The sequence below is a fragment of the Trachypithecus francoisi genome, unplaced genomic scaffold, assembly GCF_009764315.1.
Source record: "Trachypithecus francoisi isolate TF-2019V2 unplaced genomic scaffold, Tfra_2.0 Lachesis_group5, whole genome shotgun sequence".
In the NCBI taxonomy this organism is placed as follows: Eukaryota; Metazoa; Chordata; class Mammalia; order Primates; family Cercopithecidae; genus Trachypithecus; species Trachypithecus francoisi.
Window position 1 is genome coordinate 54,615,646 of NW_022681470.1, and position 22,340 is coordinate 54,637,985.

General features: G+C 40.8%; 1 protein-coding gene across 2 annotated transcripts; it reads left to right on the forward strand.

The window, feature by feature from the left end:
* Positions 1-12,311: 12,311 nt before the first annotated feature.
* CUNH1orf53 (chromosome unknown C1orf53 homolog) lies at positions 12,312-17,252 on the forward strand. 2 transcript variants are annotated; one of them, XM_033198229.1, is made up of 3 exons: positions 12,312-12,749; positions 15,692-15,793; positions 17,035-17,252. In XM_033198229.1, the coding sequence occupies exons 1-3, from the start codon at positions 12,486-12,488 to the stop codon at positions 17,104-17,106; spliced, it is 438 nt and encodes a 145-aa protein (XP_033054120.1). In that variant the 5' UTR covers positions 12,312-12,485; the 3' UTR covers positions 17,107-17,252. The 2 variants fall into 2 exon arrangements, with proteins under 2 accessions (XP_033054120.1, XP_033054121.1); XM_033198230.1 differs by having other exon boundaries at positions 12,312-12,674.
* Positions 17,253-22,340: the final 5,088 nt, after the last annotated feature.

Below are 22,340 nucleotides of genomic sequence, written 5' to 3' on the forward strand. Positions count from 1 at the left end.
ATTATAACTCTTATTTCCTTACAAATTTAAAGCATTATTTTATATTCTCTATCCACTATTAAATTAAGTTTGGCCTAAGGCTGCCTCCTTATGTAATTTAAGTGCCTAAAGGTTTCTGCGTACATAATAAACTGTAACAAAACTTGATGTGTAAGCAGAATGTAACCTACTCTTGTAACAAGTATTGGAGTATCGGCCAATCACAGTAGCTAAAATTTAGTCAACCATAGGCAGCCAACTGTTCAAATCATATAAGGTAAAATTATGTAAGGTTCATATAAGTTAAACACCTAGCTGTAACCAATCCAGCTGTTTCTGTACCTTACTTCTGTTTTCTGTCTGCAACTTTTTTTTTCTCTCCATAAATGTGATCCAACCATGTGGCAGCCCTGGAGTTTATCTGAACCTGTTCTGGTTCTAGGGGCTGCCCAATTCATAAATTGTTCTTGGCTTATTTAAACTCTTTAATTTGTTGAATGTTTTTCTCTTAACATCAGCAATTTTATTTTTGGAAATTTTGGTTGTCAAATTATGCTGTTTGTTATTTGTTTACATGATGCCCAAATTCCTCATGTGTTTTGTAATTTTGGGCTGTGGGATTATGTTCAGCAGGACTTTTTCTATAGGAATCTTATGAGACAAAGATTAAGGTTCTATTTTTTTGTAAATTCTCTGGAGATAATTTATTTCTCTCTTTTTGCTTCTCTCAAGCAACCAGGGATTTTACCAACCTAAGACAAGTTCTTGTTATTGGATTTTACTGGACAAGGGTTTTCCTGATGTGTGTTTTACTTAGGAAACATAAACTTTTAATCTCAAACTCATGTGTGAGTGGACATCTCTTCATAAATTTTCAGGGGAGCTTGGACAGAGATAGACAAGTGTTCTGCCTTGTCCCATGATTGGCAGGTAGATTTAGTTTATAGTCCACCCATCCACTAAGGGCCGGGATGTGACTAAGGTAAGTTCCTTACTTGCTTCACCCTAGTCCTGGCCTAAGGGTAGAGCTCTTTGAATGTTCCAACTTTACAAAGGGATCTTGGCTTAAATTACTTGCCTGGCACAGGCCAAGGCTCTTTCTTCTGACTCCATTCAGGTGCTAAAATCCAATCATCATGGTTACAAAGACTGACAAATTTCTCCAGGGCAACAATAGTGCCAGAGACAAATTACCTCTCTAATGTTTAGCTCAGTTTTCAATTTTTCTCTACTTTATGTAGGCTCAGCTACACATTTTTAAGATACAGTTTTATTTTTCCATTTTAAGGGTATCTACTATGCCATATTCTTGGAAACCAAAATTCCCATAAGAAAATCTTTCCCAGTAGTCTCCCTGCAGAATTTCCTCTCATGTGTCATTGGCCACTTGCTTGCATAAATCAATCAGTGGCAAGAAAAGTGTGGTTTCCAAAATTTAATTAAAGACTAGTCAGGACTTACCTCAGGGACACATGAGAAAGTGATGGACAATGAAACAAAATTGGGGAATGGGGGGAATAGCTTTTGGGGAGACAAAAATAGCATGTCTGCAACATGGATAATTTAGGGGAGACTAGGCAGATTTGTCTGACTAGAACCATGTGTTTGAATTGGAAGGCAGCAGAACATAAGACTGAAAAGGTATGTCAGGTGTGAAGGTGTGGGAGTACCATGAATGCCTAGGTAATTAGTTAATATTTTATCCTACATGTACAATTGTGATATTGAGGATTTCTGAACCAGAAAACGATAATAAAAATGTACTATTTTGTAAATAGTGTTGAGAATGAATTAGAGAGGGAAGAGACTAGAGGCAGTAATTATAATTTAGGAAACTTTGCAGTAACTTAGGCATGAAATGATAATGACTAAACCATGTTAAATTGCAATAGGAATTCAAAGGAAGGGAGACAAATTATAAGAGAAGAATACATGGAATTTGGTGATTCAGCTGGATATTGGATAAGTTAGGGGAGAAAAAAGCAAGTATTTGGTGCCCTTAAATATATTTGACAGTGTGATAAAAACCAGTTCTCCCATTTGTAAAATTGAGGTGATTATATATTTAATACTTATCTTAAAAGAATGTAAATATTACAGTTTCTGAATGTACTTCAAAAATTATGTAAGACTATACAAATCTTTATTAGGGCATCTCAACCATATATAAGGATTTAATTTGGGTACTGCAGCAGGAGCTGGTAGGTGTGTCGCTATTCCTTAAGGCTGTTATAGCTCATTGTGTTGGGAACTGCTGGGAGAAGGGACATATAAATTTTCCTGTTAAAGAAAGGTATGAAGAGCAAAGGATTACAGTGGTAAGTCAGGAATGGAAAGTAGAGTTGAAGAATGAGGCAATATGAATGGTGAGTGAAGAAAACTCACTTCCCTGCTGAGTAGGTTATGTATCTTTCAGCAAACTTAAAGGATATATCTTACAAATAATTGCAGCCAAAAATAAAAGGAGCCTGATTTCTTGGATTACTACTTAATGGAGAACTGTCCAGGAGAAATGACCGATGAGAAACAACAACAGTGGATTTTAAATAAGTAAAAAATAAACCTTTTCCCCTTTACAGCTTTATCAAGATAGAATTGACAGAAGCTTACATTTATGGTGTACAATGTGATGTTTTCATGTATGTATTCATTGTGAAATGATTAAATCAAGATAATTATCATATCCATCACCTCACATTTTTTTTTTTTTTTTTGTGGTGAGAATTTTAAGATCCAATCTCTTTGCAATGTTTCAGTATACATTATTGTTAACTATAGGTACTATGATGTACAGTACATCACTAGGACTTACTCATCCTGTGTAACTGGAACTTTGTACCCTTTGACTAATACCTCTCTGTTTTCCCCTCCCCCAAATCCCTGGCAACTACTATTCTATCTCTGCTTCTTTGAGTTTGACTCCTTTAGATTTCCCATATAAGTGGTATCATGTTATTTGTCCTTCTGTGATTGGCTTATTTCACCTAGCATAATGTCCCCCAGGTTCATCCATGTTGTCCCATATTGCAGGATTTCCTCCTTATGGCTGAGTAGTAATCCATTGTATGTATATACCACATTTTCTTTATCCATTCATCTGTTGATGAACATTGTGGTTGCTTCTATGTCTTGGTTGTTCTGAATAATGCTGAAATAAATATGGGTATCTCTTCAAGATCCTGATTTCAATTCCTTTGGATAAATAACCAGAAGTGGGATTGCTGGATCATATTGTAGTTCCATTATTAATTTTTTGAGAAGCCTTCATATTGTTTCCCATAGTGGCTGTACCAATTCATGTTCTCACTGACAGTATATGTTAGGGTTCCCTTTCCTCCACATCCTTGCCAACACTTGTTATTTTTATTTTATTATTATTTTTGGATAATAACCATCCTAATAGATATGAGATAATATCTCATTATAGTTTTGATTTGCATTCCCAATTATTAATGTTGAACACTTTTAGCTATATTTACAAAATAGAATTCTATGCATGATGAAAAGGAACGTGCTAAGGCTACATGAATTAACATAGGTGCATCTCACAAAGTTAACTGAAAAATCAAATTTTATAAGGTTATATAGCCGTATGAAATCATTTATGTAAAGCTGGACAACATAAAAAGCAATACTATATTGTTGAGGGATACTATATTGTTGAGCAATACTATATTGTTGAGGAGCGATACTACATTGTTGAGGGATATACATGTAGTGAAAGGGATGTATGGTATCTTAGTCTGTTTCTGCTACAACAAAATATTTGATACTAGGTAATTTATTAACAACAGAAATTTATTTATCACAGTTCTGGAGGCTGGTAAGTCCATGATCAAGGTGCCAGCAGATTCAATGCCTGGTGAAGGCTGCTGTTTCCAAGATGGTGCCTGTTGCTGCACCCTCACATGGGTGCAAAAAGGGGACAAAAAGGAATGAACACTGTGTCTTCACAAGGCAGAAGGGAGGCAAGGGTAAAAGAACCTAGCTACTTCCCTCCAGTCTTTTTATAAGGACATTAGTCCCATTTATGAGTGTAGAGTGCTCATGACCTAGTCACCTCCCAGAGGCTCCACCTTCTAATACCATCATATTATTGATTAGGTTTCAACATATAAATTTTGGAGGAACACATAAAGCCATAGCATACCAGAAATGATAAATTCAGAATGTGGGGAAGAAAAATATGCTTGGAGTGGTATGCACAGGGAGTTACAACTGTGTTTCTAATGTTTTCAACTGGGTAACAAGAATATGGGTATTGGTTATACTCTCTTCATATTTGTATGTGTGTTCACATACTCATAATAAAATTTAAGAGGCACAAGAAAACTCATCCTTCCTCTTTCACTGGTGTGACAGTCCATCTGTATTGCTATAAAGCACTACCTAAGGCTGGATAATGTATAAAGAAAAGAGGTTTATTTGGGCTCACAGTTCTGCAGGGTGTACAAGAAACAGTGTCAGCATCTTCTCCTGGTGAGGCTTCAGGAAGCTTCCAATCATGGTAGAGGGCAAAGGGGGAGCCAGCATGTCACATGGTGAGAAAGCAAGAGTGAGAAGAGGAGAAGAGAGAGAGAGCACACGAGAGGGAAAGGGAGGAGGGGCCAGGCTCTTTTAAACAACTAGACCTTGTGTGAACCCACAGAGTGAGAACTTGCTCATTGCTTTGAGGATAACTTGAAACCATTCATGACGAATCTACCCCCAAGACCTAGACACCTCCCATTAGGCCCATCTCCAACACTGGAGGTCACATTTCAACATGAGATTTGGACGGGACAAAACATCCAAACCATATCACCTGAACATTGCCATGTCTGGATATGATGCCTGAAACTGTAGCAAGCCAGGCTGTCATTCTAAGGCAAGCAATAAGAGTATCAAGTGGGCTCACTCAGAATGCCAGGGCGAAAGACAAAGAACTTCGGTCCTTGCTGCTGCTACAAAGCCATTGAGCCAGCCTACCCTGCAGCACTTATGTCTGGACTTCTCGTTTTGTGACATGATCAATGTTCTCATTTTATGCAAAGAGAGTTGCCATTTGCTGTCACTTGTAACCAAAAGCATCCTAATAGCATCCACAAAAGCTTTCTTCTTCAAATCTTTTTCTTGCCTAAAATAAGGTGTTCATTCATAGCTCTTATCAAAATCATAAACATTCTTTAATATTCAGTTCAAATTCTTCTTCTGTCATGCAACTTTTTCTCACCAAGAAACTTACAAAGATATCTCCCTATTCTGAATACCTGTATCACTTACTGTCTATAACTATTTAGGGCTACTCAAGGAGTAGGTTATTTATATGCTTACAGTCAATATGCTTTGGAAACATGATCTCTGGAATCTTAACATATAATTTTAGCTCATTGTACAAAGCTTTTAATCAATGGAAAAATCTGTTTGATTATGTAGGTATATAACAAGCTCTTGTCATTTATAAAAAAATAGTCCTCATTCAAACAACCTAAGCCTCATTCCATTAAGGATTGATGGTAAAACAGGCAACTATTAAGCAGCAGAAAGCTAACATACAAAAGGCTAAAAGCACAAAAGTGGTTTCCCAGTTCAGCAGTAACAACAGCTAATATTTATGAGCTCCCACTATGCTAGACACCATGACAGATGTTTTATATATGCTATGTCATTTAACCTTCACAATAATTCAGCTTTGAGATACTGTTCACATTCCACAGAGGAGGAAACTAAAGTTTAGTTTAAATAATCTCAGCATCACAGAATTAGAAAGTGGATAGGTTAAGATTCAATTCACATCCTAATGCCTTTAAAGCCAATGCTCTTTCAACATGCCATGCTACCACTCAAGAACATATTCATTCAGTGAATTATGGGTGAGTCACTGTCCTTAACAATGGAATAAGATGATAGGAAGAATATATATGTTTCTATCATAAAACTTAGATTGTATATGAATTAAAAAATTATGTTACAAATGTACCACTGACCATTTCAGAAATCATAATGTGGGCATAGCACTTAATATTTTGTAGCACTCAGTCAGCCATGAAACTTTGCTTTTTCTGTTTTTATTGGTCCAACAATGCAATGCAAACAGGTTTAGCTTATAACAATGCTGTCTGAAATGTGCCATCAAAAATATCATTAGATAGAGCAACTGATGTTGATGACATTCTTACAGAATTATACAAAGACGAAAACTCACATAGCAATAGTACAGTTTAACTGCACATTGAAGAATCACATTCCACAGGATTTCAAAGATGCATCAAATTTACACCTGTAGAAAACCTAAAGGGGTTGTGTGTGCTGTGTTGATCACTGAGCCATATCGCTCGTGTCCACCACTGGGAAGATATTAACATGTATCATACTCAGTAGACTAGTCATACACGTCAATGTCGTGGATATTTGACCTAAAACTCAGTGTGCCTTTCATTCTAGTCATGGAACAGTGGACATGGTTTTCTCCCTCAGGCAGCAACAACAGTGCAGAGAACAACGCTCTGATTTGTATGTTGTATTTATGGTCTTAACCAAGATCTATTACAAATGTGTTGATATGTGGGAAATCCTACAAAACAGTGGCTGCCCATGCAATTTTAAAAGCATGATACTAATCCATTTATCTTACTAATGTAAAAATTCTTCCTTTTTTTTTCTAACAATGTTCCTGGAGATTTCACTGTTACACTAAATATACATAAGAGTGGGTTTCATATCTAATACTTGTATAACAAAAGGGCTAGAAGTAATTAGTCTGGATATTTTATGTGACAGTGATTGTATACATGTAGTTTATAATTGAAATGATTGTTCAGGGTTAACAAGGCTACACTTCACTGTCAACATATACTTAATTCATTTGGAATGCAGCTCATACACTGCTCTTACCATTAATTCAATGACTATTTGGGGGAAACTTACTAAATAGATTGCCAAGTAAAATCACAGTATGTTGTTATTTCAGTATATTGTGTCTCATAAACAATAGCCAGAGAACAACTGATGTATTGGCAAAACCCAATACTGCTTCATAACCATAAAATATTAGGGAAAAATACATTTGTAAAATTTATTTGCTATGTTACTCATATGTAGGTTTTTGCTGCCATTATTCATTCATCTATTCATTTAAACAAGCATTTTTAAAAGCATTTCCTATGAACTTGTGCTACTGGAGATACAGATTATTAAGACAATCTTTATCCTTAAAGACCTCACAGTCTGGCAGTAAAAATTCATAAACATAAAATTATACAAAAGGAAAGTGCAAAAGTAGAGTCATGCTTTGGATATTATGGGAGCCATGGGGTGGCGTGCCGAGCCAGCCTGCAGAGAAGACTGGGGAAAGGAGACAAGGAGTAGAGTGAGCAGTCAGGAAAAACTTACTAGAGAAGGTGGCACATAGGCTGAGGCTTTAAATACAGGTATAACTTCATCAAGGACATGAGCTGAAGATTGAGGTGATGAGAACAGGGTATTTTTTGTCAGACTAAACAGCAGATGCAAAAATATGAATAATAAATCTCCAGCACTTATCAGAGTGCCCTGATACACAGTAAGCCCTCCTTATATATTATTTCCATTAAGAAACCATTCTGTTATAGCTGTAGTCAGGGGAAAGAAATGATAAAGACAACGAGCAATGATAGAAGCAAAGGAAAGGACCAACTTGAGACTTTTTGACAAATTAGAGACAATTTGAGACTTCACAGACAAAACTGGCAAGAGTTGGTGACGGTCTGGATGGGGAGATGTAGAAAAAGTGTACAATTACTCCAAGATCTCTGAATTTAATGAATGATTGGGCACCCGTGCCTTTAAAATTGAAAATAAATGGAAAAGTAAGATTTCAAAGGTAATGGTGATTAAGTCTGTTTTAGACATGATGAGTTTGGGGATTTTAAACATCTATGTCTAGCAGGCAGATGGCTAGATAGGTATGTTGCTCTCAAAAGCTTTGAACCTGATAAAGAATCATTACATGGTAATAGGTTAAAAACATAAGCATGGTTAAAATCACTTGGAGAAGGATAATACAGTGAGAGCAGTGGGCTGAGAATTGCTGAAGAAATCTGAAGAAAATCAACATTTAAGGATGGAGAGGACAGAAGAAGGGCTCTTTGAAAATTCAAAGAATAATCCTAAAAATAAAAAGCAAATTTTAAGAATTTGGGGTTCAAGAAGTCAAGAGAATAGCTTTGAGGGGCAGAAAACTGACCACCTTAAAAGTACAAGGAGTGTTAGGGGAGTACTGTGTAAGTGCACTGGATTTAGTAACACTTTAAGTTGGCAGTGCAGGTAGAAGCCAGACTACCATTCCATTAGAGAATGACTGAGTGGATGAAGAGATGAAATGGCTAGATTACTTCATATTATATAGCTCATCTATACTCATCCAAGATAATGAAAACAAAATGGAAAGATGAGAGCCAAATGCAGCAGTGCTCTAGGCATGTAACACTAGTGGAGTCCCATCTACTGTGAAATCAGCAGAGATTTGCTGGACTTGCAAATAGAAATGGTTATAATTCCCAAAAGAATTTTCTAAGACCAGATCTGTGAAACAAAGTGTGCTATTGGATGTCCGATTAAATGAAACAAAGATTCCCTACAGGCAACCTTAGGGGCATGTAACATTTGCTCTCAATCATAAGAATAGATAGTGAAAATCCACTCTACATGGAGCATGACATGTCATAACACACCATTCGGGTATTTGGAAAACATCAAATACATAATCAGTGTCCAAATGGAAGTGTGCAAAACCGGCAGTAAATGGACAAGAAGTGTGTTGTTAGCTCTGTGGTTCCAGCAATAATTTGTCCACTATCAGCTCAATACATTCATAATTCATTAAAAGGTAACACTTAAAGTCAAAGGCAGCATCTCAAGGGCTTAGATTAGATCATTTAATAATATATGCATCTGTCTTGTTTGTCAGTAAAATAGCTCACTTTAATAATATAATTCAATAAGATTTCAGATTTAGTATCTCTTTCACTTAGTTTTTTAAAGAAATATTTGCAACAATACACATTTTCAAATATGCAATACTATGTATAGAAATTTAATATTAAAATTTCATGACATTTTTGTCCAGTAATTAGGAATATGTATTTGAGAATAAAAAACTGCTGACTCATTTATCCATTCAAAAATTCATTATTCATTATTCACCTTGTACTGTAATACTTTCTGCAGAAGTACAAGTTGGGCTGTGGAGATAAAAAGATGAAAATGACATGTTCCCTATTATGACCTGTTGGGAAAACAATGCAAACAAATACAAAAAGTTGAAATGGCACAAATAATTGTGAGAAATCAAAGGAAGGCTTTTAGAGGGGACAGGGAAACATAAAAACCTTTTAAAATGAACTTTTAAATACTAAGTATTAAAAAGGACTGGGTGGGCTGGCGGAATTTTCTTTGCTTTTGAAAGTCACACTATAGTGGTCTTTTGTGAATTGTATCTTCAGCATTAATACAGGCCATTTTCAGCAATAGATTTGGGTTGGTTGCCCAGAGGCAGATCCAGGGATAGACCCTGATTGGCTTAAGTATAATCTATACTCAAAAGACTGGTTCTGAAATGGGCACATGATAAAGATATGGCTGACAGGACTTTCAGAAGGGAAAAAGGGCTTCTCTTATTCTGGAGCTTCATAACATGACTTTTTTAAAAAAAACTTGGACAAGGACCAGAAAGGATGAAACCATGGGAGCTGTCTGCAGCTATATTTCACCAATGAGAAAAATGCCTGCCTGAAAAGAGAATTAGCATTGAAGAGGCTAAGCAGAAAGATGAAAACCAAGCCCTGGTGAATCCTGAATCAAGTCATGCTTCATGGTTATATGAGCAAACACATTCCTTTTATTGTAACCCGATTGAGTTGTGTAATCTGTATCTTGCAACATAGAGAGTCCTAACATACCTATTTAAAAATCAATATCAATGAAATCTAGGGGAATGCATTTCTCTGATATCCCCACCTCCAACATAACAAGCATGTTCAATATTAACACAAATATCCCAAATGATATAATAAATGCTATACAATATATCAAATATTACATTACATGTTACACACAGAGTTGTGGCACAAAATGACTCTAGGGCAAATCTAAATGTAAATACTTTGTAAATAAAGTTCAAACTTTATGCAACACTCTAAGGTGGGACTTAGTACCCCACTTTCATACAGTTTTGTCTACTATGAGCACAGACAATCTGAGAAATGAGCACATGACAGAATAAGCTAAAGGTAAAGCCCTGAGGAGGCTTTCTAAAACAAGAGACATAACGAATGAAAGTTACTTGGTGAGAAATGACATGGACTCTAAAGTATGAAGATCAAATGAAAATTGAAGGGGGCAGGTAATCTATTCAACATCTAAATGATAATGGGAATGGAGAAGACAGAAAAAAAAGTTTTTGGTTAATTCAGTAATCTGCTTTACCAAATAATCCAAAATCCATTTCTACATCTCTTTAAAATTGCTGTTTTTAGGCCAGGCGTGATGGCTCACACCTGTAATCACAGCACTTTGGGAAGCGGAGGTGGGAGGAGCCCTTGAACCTAGGAGTTCAAAAGCAGCCTGTGCAACACTGGGAGACCCCGTGTCTAAATAAAAAATTAGCCAAGCATGGTGGCACACACCTGTAGTTCCAGCTACTCGGGAGGCTGAGGTAGGAGGATGACTTGAAATCAGTAATTAGAGAGTGCAGTGAGCTATGATTGCACCACTGCACTCCAGCCTGGGCAACAGAGTGAGACTCTGTCTCAAAAAAAATAAAATTAGTTTTTAAATTTTGAAATAATTATAGGTCCACATGCAGTTGCAGATATGGTACTGTATTTACTTCACCCAGTTTCCCCCAATGCTTACACCTTACATACTAATAGTGCAATATGAAAACCAGGAAGTTGACATTAAAACAACGTATGTATAGCTCCATGGCATCTTATCACATGTAAATTTGTATAATCATCATGGTCAAGACAAAGAATTATTCTGTTACCCACAAGATCTCTGTTGTTCAAGCCCTTTACAGTCACTAACACCCTCTCATCTCCACCAAAAGAAGTATCATGTAACAATATGTACTCTTCCTAGATAAGATATTTCTATTATTTTCTATTTAAATCTGGTCTAGTCTATTTCATTCCTGTAAAATGCTGTCTCTACCCTTTGAATCAATGACATAAACTATTAGGGGATCCTGATCCTTAATTTTAAAGACAATGCAATAAATTAATTTCAGATTTTTGTTGGTGCGGGGACCTGACTTATGGTGAATGTGAGTAACATCACAGTTGTTCATTTTTGGTGATCTCAAGTTTGGTCCCACTCTTCCACAGCTTTCCCTAGGGACTCGCCTTCGCTTTCCAGATTTTAAACTCTCCTCAGATTACTAAACAGTCTCCAGATCCTAATTTTTTATTCCAACAAAAAGAAAACCAATTTGCAAAACAGAATTCCAATTTATTAACTCACTGAGATTTTTAATGAACTAATAGGATTGTTTCGATCAGCTCCTGCTAAGATTTAAGAAAATGACAGTATGACTACAGGGTTGCATGGTAAACACAGAAACTAAAAAACACGTAGTGATGGTCTATAGTGGCTTAGTCACTTTTCTCCTATACAGCTGAAGAATCAACTTTTGTCCTCAAAGATCAATTCCTGCCCTCAGTTCTTCAATATTGAAGAGCACTAACAAAATTGGTACTCTTCAGCCCTCCTTTTCTTGAAACCCACACTGGGGGTAGGAAGAAGGGGTGGTGTTAATTTAATCCTAACACCTGAAATTACCTCCTGGGCTTGCGATAATTTTCTCAAATTCAATTCTGTGACGGTATCAAGATAACTTTCATCCACCAGAAAGGAAAAAGGGTTTTAGTTTGGATTTTGTAACTATTCAGCAACATGAACACAACACCTTTTCTTATTCAGTGTACGATTTTACTTTTGGCCCTGATTTTAGGGTGGGCCAAAGAACCAAGCAAAGAAGGCTCCACTTCCACCTTTATTCATATCACATGTTACCTGGAAACACTCAGCCTTTTCTGGATAGGCCCAAGGTGGTGATTCACAAACCTCAGGTCTTTTGATCACTTCCTGGGATCTTAACAGTAGTGGAGATTATACTGAATGATCCCAAGTCCAGTTTGACATGAGAAAAAATGTACACCTTTCAGCTGGGTGGGAGTTGGGGGAGAAGAAGAGGAGCTTAGAATTCAAGTCCAAAGATGTGGAAACAGCAGGCTCTTCCCCGTCCTGGCAGCTCATTAGAGCCTCGTTAGCTGCCTTAAAAGCCCATTTTATTTCCGCAGCGGGCCCGGTGGTGAAGGCAGAAGGCTCAGTCCGTGGGCCTCCACCTGCTGCCCTGGCAGCGCAAACCGACCCCACCCAGCGGTGGCCACGAGCTGCCCAAGACCGGCTCGCCGGGTTCAGGCCCGCGTTGGTCGCCCCTCGGGGCCCCAGCGCCGGGTGCTCCGCCTCCCAAGACCGGCGGCGGCATGGCGGCCAGGCAGATCTGGGCACTGGCGGGTCCCGCGCTCTGGAGGCAACCTCCCGCCGCCCCACCGCCAGCACCTCTCTGGGTCCGAGCTGGGTTCCGACAGCAGCTCAGTTTAACCCTCTACTCTGCTAACGAGGGAAACTGCGGCGGCTCCGCGCCCGGCACGCTGAGTAGGCCGGAGAGAGCGGTGAGTCCTTCGGTGAGCGAAGAGTTAACGGTGGCGGAGCGACGGATCGCGGAGCTCCACGCTGCCGCCTGCGCGGTGAGACCCCCTCCTGCCCGCCCCGCCCCGCCCCGCCCCCGCCGCGGCCGTCCCGGGCTCGGCGCGCCTGCGCATCCCGGGCCTCTCCGGACCCGAAGGCCGCCGGGGAGAGGCAAGGGTTGCTGGACGCCGATGCTCTCCTGCCTCGGGCGACACGCGCGCACGCACACTAGCTTCCAGCTCCGACCTTTTCGCGGGAAAACTGGCCACAGTTTGCGTTCCAGACAAAGGGTTTATTTACCCTGTATCTGTCTTGAGTATGAGTGTGATTGGTTTGATTGGTTTTCCAATCAGCGTCCGAGCTAAACTCCGGTCGCGGTGTGGGACCCACTGCCACTCTTTTGTGGTGTATGTGTGTGTGTTGCGGAAGGGGGTGTCAAAGAATTGATGGAGAAGGTGGAGAAACTGAGAAGTCACAACAAAAATGTGTGTTTTTCTGCATTGTCAGTTGAACACTTAGCCATCCAGTGATTCGTAAAATGAAAAAAATAAGACATTGACACATTTATTTTAATTTTTCCATTGCCTTCTTGTCCTTTCTCTTAACTCTTAGCGGGCGGAGCAGAGGGAACTACAATCTGGCGTTTGTAGACACTCAGCTCTTTTCTCTTGTTTTGCGGATTTGACAATTGCCTGTTAGTACCAGTATCTAAACTTCTCTCCCTTTACGCCTTCTAACACAGTCTGCGTGAGTTTAAAGGCAGCATGGTTATGTTATTACCTTTACAAAAGAAACAGTGAGAAAAAAAGAGAAACTGACTATAATAAAGATAGAAAAGAAGTATGAAATGAACCCATTTAATAAGCTGTGTGTGTGTGCCTCCAGTACTTTATTATATGGTATGACTTAAGCCAAAGGGGTAGAGAAGAAAATCTCGGAGCTTACCTCAGATTGACTTATTTCAGTAATGACAGTTAGTAGGCCCTGAGAATCCACTGTCGGTCTGACTCGTTCAAGTGTTGAAACTGAATAAAGACTCATCAGGAAGTGACTGGCAACTTTTGATCTTTCTTGGTTATGCTCTCCTTTAAAAAAAAAAAAAAGTATGTAATTTGTTCTCATAATTCACCATATAGATATGGTGGATATTAAAGAAAAGTTTCATTCTCTTTAGAGCAAACACTAGTATCATGTGAAGAAATTTTCAATCAGCCTAGGGAATGAAACGAACTTTTTCTCACTCGGGAAATCCACACTTGTTTCATCAGTGTCAGTATCACAGGTTAAATGACTATCCAGGAGACCATAAGTAAGCCCAGTAAATAACAAGCTGCTTGTTTTTCTTTTTCGACAAATCAGAGCCCCCTCACGATGGTCCTCCTTCCAGCCTCAAGGCAGATAGCTCTCTTACCTTTCTCTGGGTGCCGATGCGCATCACTGAACATCTTGCTCTCCAGTCAAACTGTCAGCACCCTTGCCTCATCTTTGTCTGTGGCCACCATTATGTGACGCTCATTTACTGAGGACAAATTAAGTTTGTGCGGGCAGCCAGCAAGCTCAGAGGTGCTGAATCAACATGGAAAGCTGTAGAGCAGGCGCATGCGCAGGAGCAGTATGTTAGGCTTCCAGGTTGCCAGATAATTGCCCTCAGAAGACTCCCAGAAGCTATGAAAAGTGAAAAGAAGCCTGCTACAGAGTTCCTAGTGTTTTTTTGTTTTTCTTCCAAGTCTCCAAACAGGAGCTTTGTAAATAAATAAAGAAGTGAGGTACTGACAATTGGTCATTCTAAGGTAGTGCTGAGTGCTCCTGATTTCATGTAATCTGCTTCTGTGGTCCCACTGGATTTGGGAAGCCTCTCTCAGACCAGCCTTGGGACTTGCTCGGATTTCTGCTGCCCTGCCCTGCTCTACCTTTGCTGGAATGCCTCAGGGTGAGACTAGACTTAACTGTGCCTGTCCTTTTGCTACACACTTTATTCATGAAACATATTGGGTTAAAACCTCAACCAGAATAAAATATTCTGCCATTAAATAAGACACTGAAGAAGTTGTTGGTGGTTCATACAAAAATGTGTTTGTCATAAGATATGCAAGTTTCATGTGTATTTCAATGAAAAAGGCTCTGTACAAATTGATGCACACTGAGTTACTGCGTGGTAAGAAGGTTATATAAAAGGTGCATGGGAACGTTCCTCTACAAAAACCCAAGGCTAAGTAATATCATCCACACGACCCAAATCCACAGAAAAGGTTGTGTTATTTACTTTTCCCTTCCCACAAAGTACTTGAGACACCTTTTTAAGTCATGTTTGAATGTAGATAGAATATACTTCCTTGATATTTGAAATAGTACAATAAAAATTTCTTTTGATCAAACTTGTCAAAGCAGTGAGAGTTAATATGTTAAAACAATACTTTTATTCACTTAAAAATACAACTAATAACACACCAGCAAAAAAAAAAAAGTATAAAATGTGCAATGAAGTAACACATGAAGGTAAAGAAAGTGTTCAATAATAGCAAAGGTAATACTTTTCTATAAGGACCGTTGGTTTTGATTAGCGCCTTTTCTGTAAGTTTAAATCATTATCCACATATTTTAAGTACTGAAATTCCAACTGCAACTTCTGAGTGAAAGTTCATTTTCAGCCTCTTAAGCTCTTAAAATCATTTAAATCACCTGTTATTAAGCTCGTTACCTAGAAACCAAATGAAAAATATCAGAGCAGTGGCTACATAGTTATTAGGTACAGAGGAGTTCTTGTTTTTCCATCAACTTCTCATTTTTCTCAAACTGTATATTTTCTCCTTATGTCACATAAAGTTGGATTGTATATAATGCTGGAGTGCTTTTGGTCTTTAATTGCAAGTGCCACTAAAACTGCTGGGAAGAAGTTTAATATTGTTTAAAATTTTCTGCAGTATTTTATGAGTAGACATAATGGTGAGGAGATATGATGAATATTGAGATTAATGAATTGTTTCATTTTATTACACTTCAGGCTGGCCAGCTAAACTATGTGGATCCAGCTACTGGCTATGTGGTGCTCACACAGATTGCCCACTTGCAAAGAGGTGAATGTTGTGGCTCTGCTTGCAGACATGTGAGTAGCAATTCTCGCATTACAGCAGCAGTTTGCGGTGCTTCTGTAACTTCGTAAATACTTATTATTTGAACAACAAGTCAAATAAAAAAGCCAAATAGACCTGGAGTGCACTTTTTACAAGCTACTTTAGCCAACGACAATGAAGTCCTTAGTACCATCGTAGGACCTTTAAAGTTAATGGAATTTTGTAAAATTTCACTGTGAGCATCAATTCCTTGAAATGCTGTGATTTGAAATTCATGGGAGCTCTTTATTACAAGGAAACTTTTCATGGGGTTTCAAATAAGTTGTTTTCATTAGGCAAGTCCAAAGAGGGCAGGAAAAGAAATCTAGAATGTTGCAAACTAGATCCCTCTTCTTTATTAGTTGAATAAATAGAAACTCACCCAACATTGAGAGGTAGGTTTCCTTCAGATAATGATTTTTTCTTTTCTTCTTTTCTTCCTTCACTCCCTCCCATTTTTCCTCCTCTCTCTCTCTCTTTCTCTCTTTCTCCCCCCCTCCCCCCGCCCACCCTTTCTCTCTCTGGTTCTTTCTGTGGCTCTTTTCCAGTCTGTGTTTGAAATAACTGTGAAACAAGATTATAACGCATGTAGTGCGTGTACATTTCCTAAAATGTTTATTTCAATAGGTGCCTCTCTATGTTCACTAATTAAGATAAACTAACTTCTTCCCTATTATAAGCAAAAAATAAATGGAAATGGGTTCTTCACTATTACTTTTTAAAGGCATAGTGGTGAGGTAAATTGTTATAGGTCAAGATTATAAACAGTAACAACCTTTGTTTACAGAACACTTTGTATGCTTTGGTGCAAGAAGGTGTAATTTCCTTTAACTGGCCACTCTATAATTAAAGAATAGACACTAAATGCGTGTATTAACTATAGCCAGGATTAAAAATTAAACCTTCCATTTTACGTATGTTCCTGTGCCCTTAGCTGTTTCTAATCAAATGCCTAAGAGCTTTTTGTAAATTGAGGACTTGAGGATTTTCTAAAGGTGGATTTTTTTTGACAGTAAAATTCTTAAATTTGGAAGGATGAATTTAGGAAATGGTTCTTGGACCCTAATTAGGACCATTTGCCTGAGGTTACCAATATTCTCTTAGTCTGCAGGACCTGATAGATCAAATGATCTATATAAAATTGTTAACAGTCTCTTTTTGTCACCATGAGAAGTGTGCTTTTTCAAGATGATTGTTAAATATTTAGTAATAATTTGTTTTATTTCTTCTGCAGTGTCCATATGGTCAAGTCAATGTTAAAGATCCATCTAAAAAGAAGCAATTCAATTCATATTTTTATGTTTGACAACAATTTCATCTCTGTTCTCGAACTGTGCTTGTATTTTTTAAAAAATAAAACCCTAATTCAGAATTGCTGGGTTATTAGTTTTGAACACTAGTTTAATCCTAAATACATATATTAAAAGAACATCAATAAAATGAAAAAGCTAACAAATGTTTGTGTGTTTCTGAAATGGCACATTGATAGTTATTTTCCTTTCTTTTTGCTTCATTATCAGACACATATGTTGAAGAAAGAAAATAATGGCTGTTCCATTAAATAAATAGTAGCAATCGGGTCACATTAGTAGCTCTTGGTTTTTCTTAGCCTCCGTTCTCCTACTGTTTTCTCATTCAGTGTTAGCAATCCAAGGGAGGTTGCTGGCAAATAGAAGAGTTTTAATATATTCTTCATTTTATTTATATCTTGAGCTATATGGAGATTGATATAATATATCGTGCAGCATATGAATGCCCAAGAAGTGCCATCCTGCATCAAGAAATGCTCTCATCTTCCATCTGTTCTTTCAATAAAAACTTTAAATCATTTTGACTTGAGGGTCAGGCAGCTAAAGATGTGTCACTTAGACCATCCTTTCTTTTGTCCCCCACCCTTTCCTCCTGTATTTCTTTTGGCACTTCCTAGGCAAACCTATCTTTGAACATTTTATTAGCTGTACACTTATTCACTGCGGTGATGCGGGTGGGCATCAGTCTCCAGCCTGAGTCAGGAGCTTACATGAGCCTCTTTCCACACCTTCCCTGCTTCCTATGAGGACAGCAGTCCCCAGGAAGCCCTTTCCTAACCAGTTGCAGCTGCTCAGAAAAATGGGGCTGCTGCCCACTTGGAAGACTGGCTTTGCCCAGAGCTGACTCCCAGCCTTCCCTCAGTGGAATCTGAAAGGTTCTTGGATATCTCAGGGGTCTGCCTCAGGTTCTGCCTGTGGCCCAAATAACAGCTTTAGAAATCTTAAGCAAACAAAATGTTTTGGTACCTTCTCCCACATTCAATTCAAAATAAAAGCCATTTTTAACCATGAAATAAGCAAGAAGAAGCCCAATAAGGTTCTAATTTTCCTCTTGATTATGTCTTTGTTTTTTTTTTTAATGTCAACTATTAAAATGTCTTCCCAAATTGTTGGCTTTTTTTTTGTGCCCTACTTTTGCTGGTGCTCTAACCATGGTGCCCTCAGTAACACTGCCCATGAGCCCTGAGAGGTAACAGCAGGATGTAAAAGAGTGGTGTCTGTGGACTGGTAGTGTCCTATCTGGAAACTACTTTGAGAGGAGTAGGAGAAGGTGATCAGCATTGTGATCATTGAAGCAATTTTCCAGAAAAGCATAGAGCTTCCTGGGAGCCAGTTTCCTTTCCATTTTTTGGTCAAGAAGCAACCGCAGTTCCATGTTTTCTGCTCAATTTGAAGACTAACAAGGCCATTTTCTGTGTGGGGCATAGATAACGTTTCTTGAGCAGCCCCCCAAGACAGAAGAGTCTAAAATGTCATCTTCCTGGAGAATAGGGGAACGAACAAAGAAAGTTCATTTTGAAAAGGGGTCTGAGGTAAGACTGTTCTGAGAAAGCCCCTTAGCAGATGGAAAGATGCCTCCTTCCTATTGGCAGCTCTTGCTTCTTCCCAGTGCACTTCCTGTAGTAGGAAACTAGCGGAAAAAGAAGGGATGTTCGTCACGGAGGACCCTTATGTGGGACGTTCGTAATTTTTCTCGGCAATTCTTCCTGGCAGAACTTCAAGCCTTAAGGGCAACAACAGCAAAGGAGCCGCTGGGGGGCTGCAGTGGGGACTAGGGAAGAGAGATGCTCATAGTCTTCCCTGCTCCTGGATCCAGAAGGAGGGCTGAAGTTTGCTGTAGTTCTAGAGGGATGCATGTGAACAACACGTTAGGGGTGGCAGCGGGGGCCGGTGCTTCCACATTAAATACAATATGGCCACATAAATGGGTCTCCTGTAAGAGCTTTAAGCTATGTTGTATTCGCACGTTGTAAAGTAAAATTCAGGTTTCTTATTAGGTGTATGTGTACAAACACATGTGGATGCCAAGAAATAGAGACTTACTTAGAGACTTTAGAGTTTAAATCAACTCTGGTGCTGCTTCACTTTCAAGGTTTCTGGAGACTCCTTCTGCCCCAGCATGCAATAAATCAAGGGAAATTGATTTTTAGATTGTTTCGTATGTGAAACGACCCAATGGAAACTGGGGAATACTGTTGTGAAGGTTATCAGGGTGGGGTGTGAAGACAGATCCCTGCAGCATTGGTTCTCGCAGCAGGTGGATCATGATGCACACTCCTCTCTCTTCAAGAAACAGCACTGCCCCCACTGTTTATACAGAGCAGGGAAGAGAAGGGCTTTTATATTTTCAAGTAAAATTTAAGATTCCCAAACAGTGTGTGTTTGAAACAGCGCCCTTAGAAGTGGAGGCATTCTCTGGGCCTGGCACGTGTCTTTGTTCCAGAGCAGCACCCCTTCTCCAAAGACATTGGCAAAGTCTGTTCCAGTTCCACTGTCAGAAATCTGCGGATCTTAGATTTGTCTCCAGACAAGACTGGGGAAGAGAGCTCACTACCAGACAAATGGCAATTGGCATGTTGTCTTCCTATGAGCACTTTGAGATCCCACAGCCCCTGGTTAGTGCAAAAGGAACCTCGCCCTCCACTCCTTGCTGACACCTGCCATTTCATCTTTTCTAACATTCAAGCCATGGCTTGAGTTTGTGGATTGGATGTCTATGGTGGAGGAGTGAAAAATCGGTGCTATTTTTTCACTACCATGCAAAAATTAAGATATAATCCTGGATGCCAAAACTATCCCCTCCCCTCATTAAAAATGTAAGATATTTAAGTCGGGGGTGGAGGGCAGAGAAAGTCTACATCCTATTTGGCCAGTCTCTGTGAAGAGCCTGATTTCTGAGAAGAAGGTTGTAGAAGAACCCGTAACTATCTTTAGCCAGAGACTGAGCTATCTCTGGAATGTCCAGCGTACCCTGGACCTCTGGATGCTCTGATGTGTGCTAGGGTGCCCAGGGCACTGGGTTGACCTCTGTCCCCATAAACAGCTTCGAGGTTGGGCTCATGACACAAAACGCACAGATTCACGTGGCTTTCCTTTCTGGCACTGCAGGCATAAGAAACAGTGTTAGCCAAGGAATCGTGGACTCTAGAGGAATTGGGAGATCCTTAACGACCACATCCTCCAAGCAGAAATTTGTATTCTAAAGTGTGAGCTTCGGTGCGCGTTTCAGTGTGCGTGCGCCTGTGTGTGTGTGTGTGTGTGTGTGTGTGTGTGTAGAATGGATGTCGTTACCAAATACCTAAAAAGGTATTGGACCGCAAAGAGGTTAAACCCGGTTGCTTTAGACAGGGATGAGTTGAAAGCACCCAAGAGTTTTTGGGTGGGTATCACCGTCCGTCCATTCTATGGCCTCGCTGATGAGCATAGAAGATGAACCCGGGAGGACTGTCCTTTCTTGGCTGCGAAACCTGACCAATATAGGGGATATTCTAGAAGAAAGAGCTAAGGAGGCCAGGGCGGAAAGAGGAAAGTCAGGCGTGGGGAAGATTGAAAGGTAAACTGGTGGGACTGACCGGGCCGGTGGGACTAGTTAGCGAAGCCAAATGTTTCGGTAGGAAGAGAGATCTTGTAGGAGGTACTCCGAGCGATATTCCCGGATTTGGGTTAAAAAGAGAAAGCCAGGGGGCTCGGGTTCCCAGCTCCTGGTCTGTTCCTTACCGACCCTAAAATGTATGGCAGAGCTTGTGGGGCAGGCGTGGAGGCGGCGTCCACCCCCACGTGCCCCACGTGCAGCCGCAATCCCACGCGGTTTTCGCAAGCTGCTTGGAGGCAAGCGGGCGCCCCCCCACCCCGCCCACTGCGCCCTGGACCCAAGCCACGCACCGCCAAGGAGTAGCTATGGTGGCACGTGGAGGAGGGGCGGGTAGGCAGGGCGGCACCATCACCCGGACCAGCATCTTGGAGCGGCCAATCTCACTGCTCATATTCTCCTCCCCACCCGCGCGGGAGCCTTGCTGTAATCCCCCGCCTCCCCATCTCAGACTGTGAGGGGCGCACCGGGTGGGGGAATGGGTAAATAACTGGCCCAAGGCCCACCTTCCCGGTTCTCCCTCCACTTTCCCGCGGCCTGACTGCGCGCTGGGCAACGCAGCCCCTCGGGAACCTGACACCAGGTAATGTGGCCTCCGCCCCGTCCCAGGTCTGGCTGCATCCCCTCGAACCCTTGCCTGCCCGGGACCAAGTGCGGATTTTCTCCCGGAAGGTTAACCACCACCCCCATCCCCTAGCCGGGGCCCGGGAGGAAGAGATGCCCCGGCTCTCTTGTTGACCCTGCCGCAAACGCCGACTTCGAGCGCAGAATACTCCCCAGAGTGTTGGGTTCTTGATACCCAGCCCGGGAGCGCGGAGAGTGAAGGAGGGACCGGGAGGGGAAGGCGGGGACGCAGTGGGTGAACAATCAATGGCTTAGCCTAGTTTCCCCGCAGGAGCTACCGCCCATCCACCGTCTATGCAGGCACCAGCTGGCGGCAGCATCTTTTAGGTACAAGCTGCAGGGAGGCAAAAGCTGGCTGGGGGGCCGGGAGCCCAGGGCACGCCGCGAGACTCCAGCCCCCCTGCTGCGCCCCAGCCTCAAGATGCTCTGGGCTTTATGAGGTTCAGTTACCGCGGAGTCCTCCATTAACACCTCCTCTGATTATTGAGAGGCTGGAAGGGCTGAACGCAGCCTCACAGCGTTTCTCTGGGCACTGGCCCGCGTCTGTGCCCTCTGCCCACCCCTTCTTCCTCCCCCTCCCGATTTGGAAGTATTAAACAGAAAATAAAAGACAGGTGGAGAGAGCTAAGGGTCAGAGGTGAGGGAATCAGATCAACTCCAACGGGGTGGGGGAGAGAGAGAAGGGAGAAATTAATTTTCATCCAGCGCTTTATTTATTTATTTGGATTAATAGAGGGACCCTCAGCGAGACGCAAGGACTGACTCGCACCCCTGGCCGCCGCCTCCCGCCTTTCCTCGCCGAGAACCGAGTTCTAGTGGGGGAAACGTCTGACATCTGGACCTCAAGGTAAGACCCTGATGCAGATGTTTTAGTCGGAGCAGTTTTCTGCCCTCGGAGTTCGCTCGGACGGCCGGGAGTTTCAGGGACGTCTTGGGAGCCTACCAGAGGAAGGTCCGGCTTTGCTCCAAGCCGAGTCCCTACCTGAGGTCTCCGCGTGAGGAGCGGTTTGGACGCGC

Coding starts and splice junctions, on each gene's coding strand:
- CUNH1orf53 (XM_033198229.1), top strand. CDS start 12,486: ATGGCGGCCAGGCAGATCTGGGCACTGGCGGGTCCCGCGCTCTGGAGG. Junction 12,750..15,691: donor TCCACGCTGCCGCCTGCGCG/GTGAGACCCCCT, acceptor ATTACACTTCAG/GCTGGCCAGCTAAACTATGT. Junction 15,794..17,034: donor GTGGCTCTGCTTGCAGACAT/GTGAGTAGCAAT, acceptor TTTCTTCTGCAG/TGTCCATATGGTCAAGTCAA.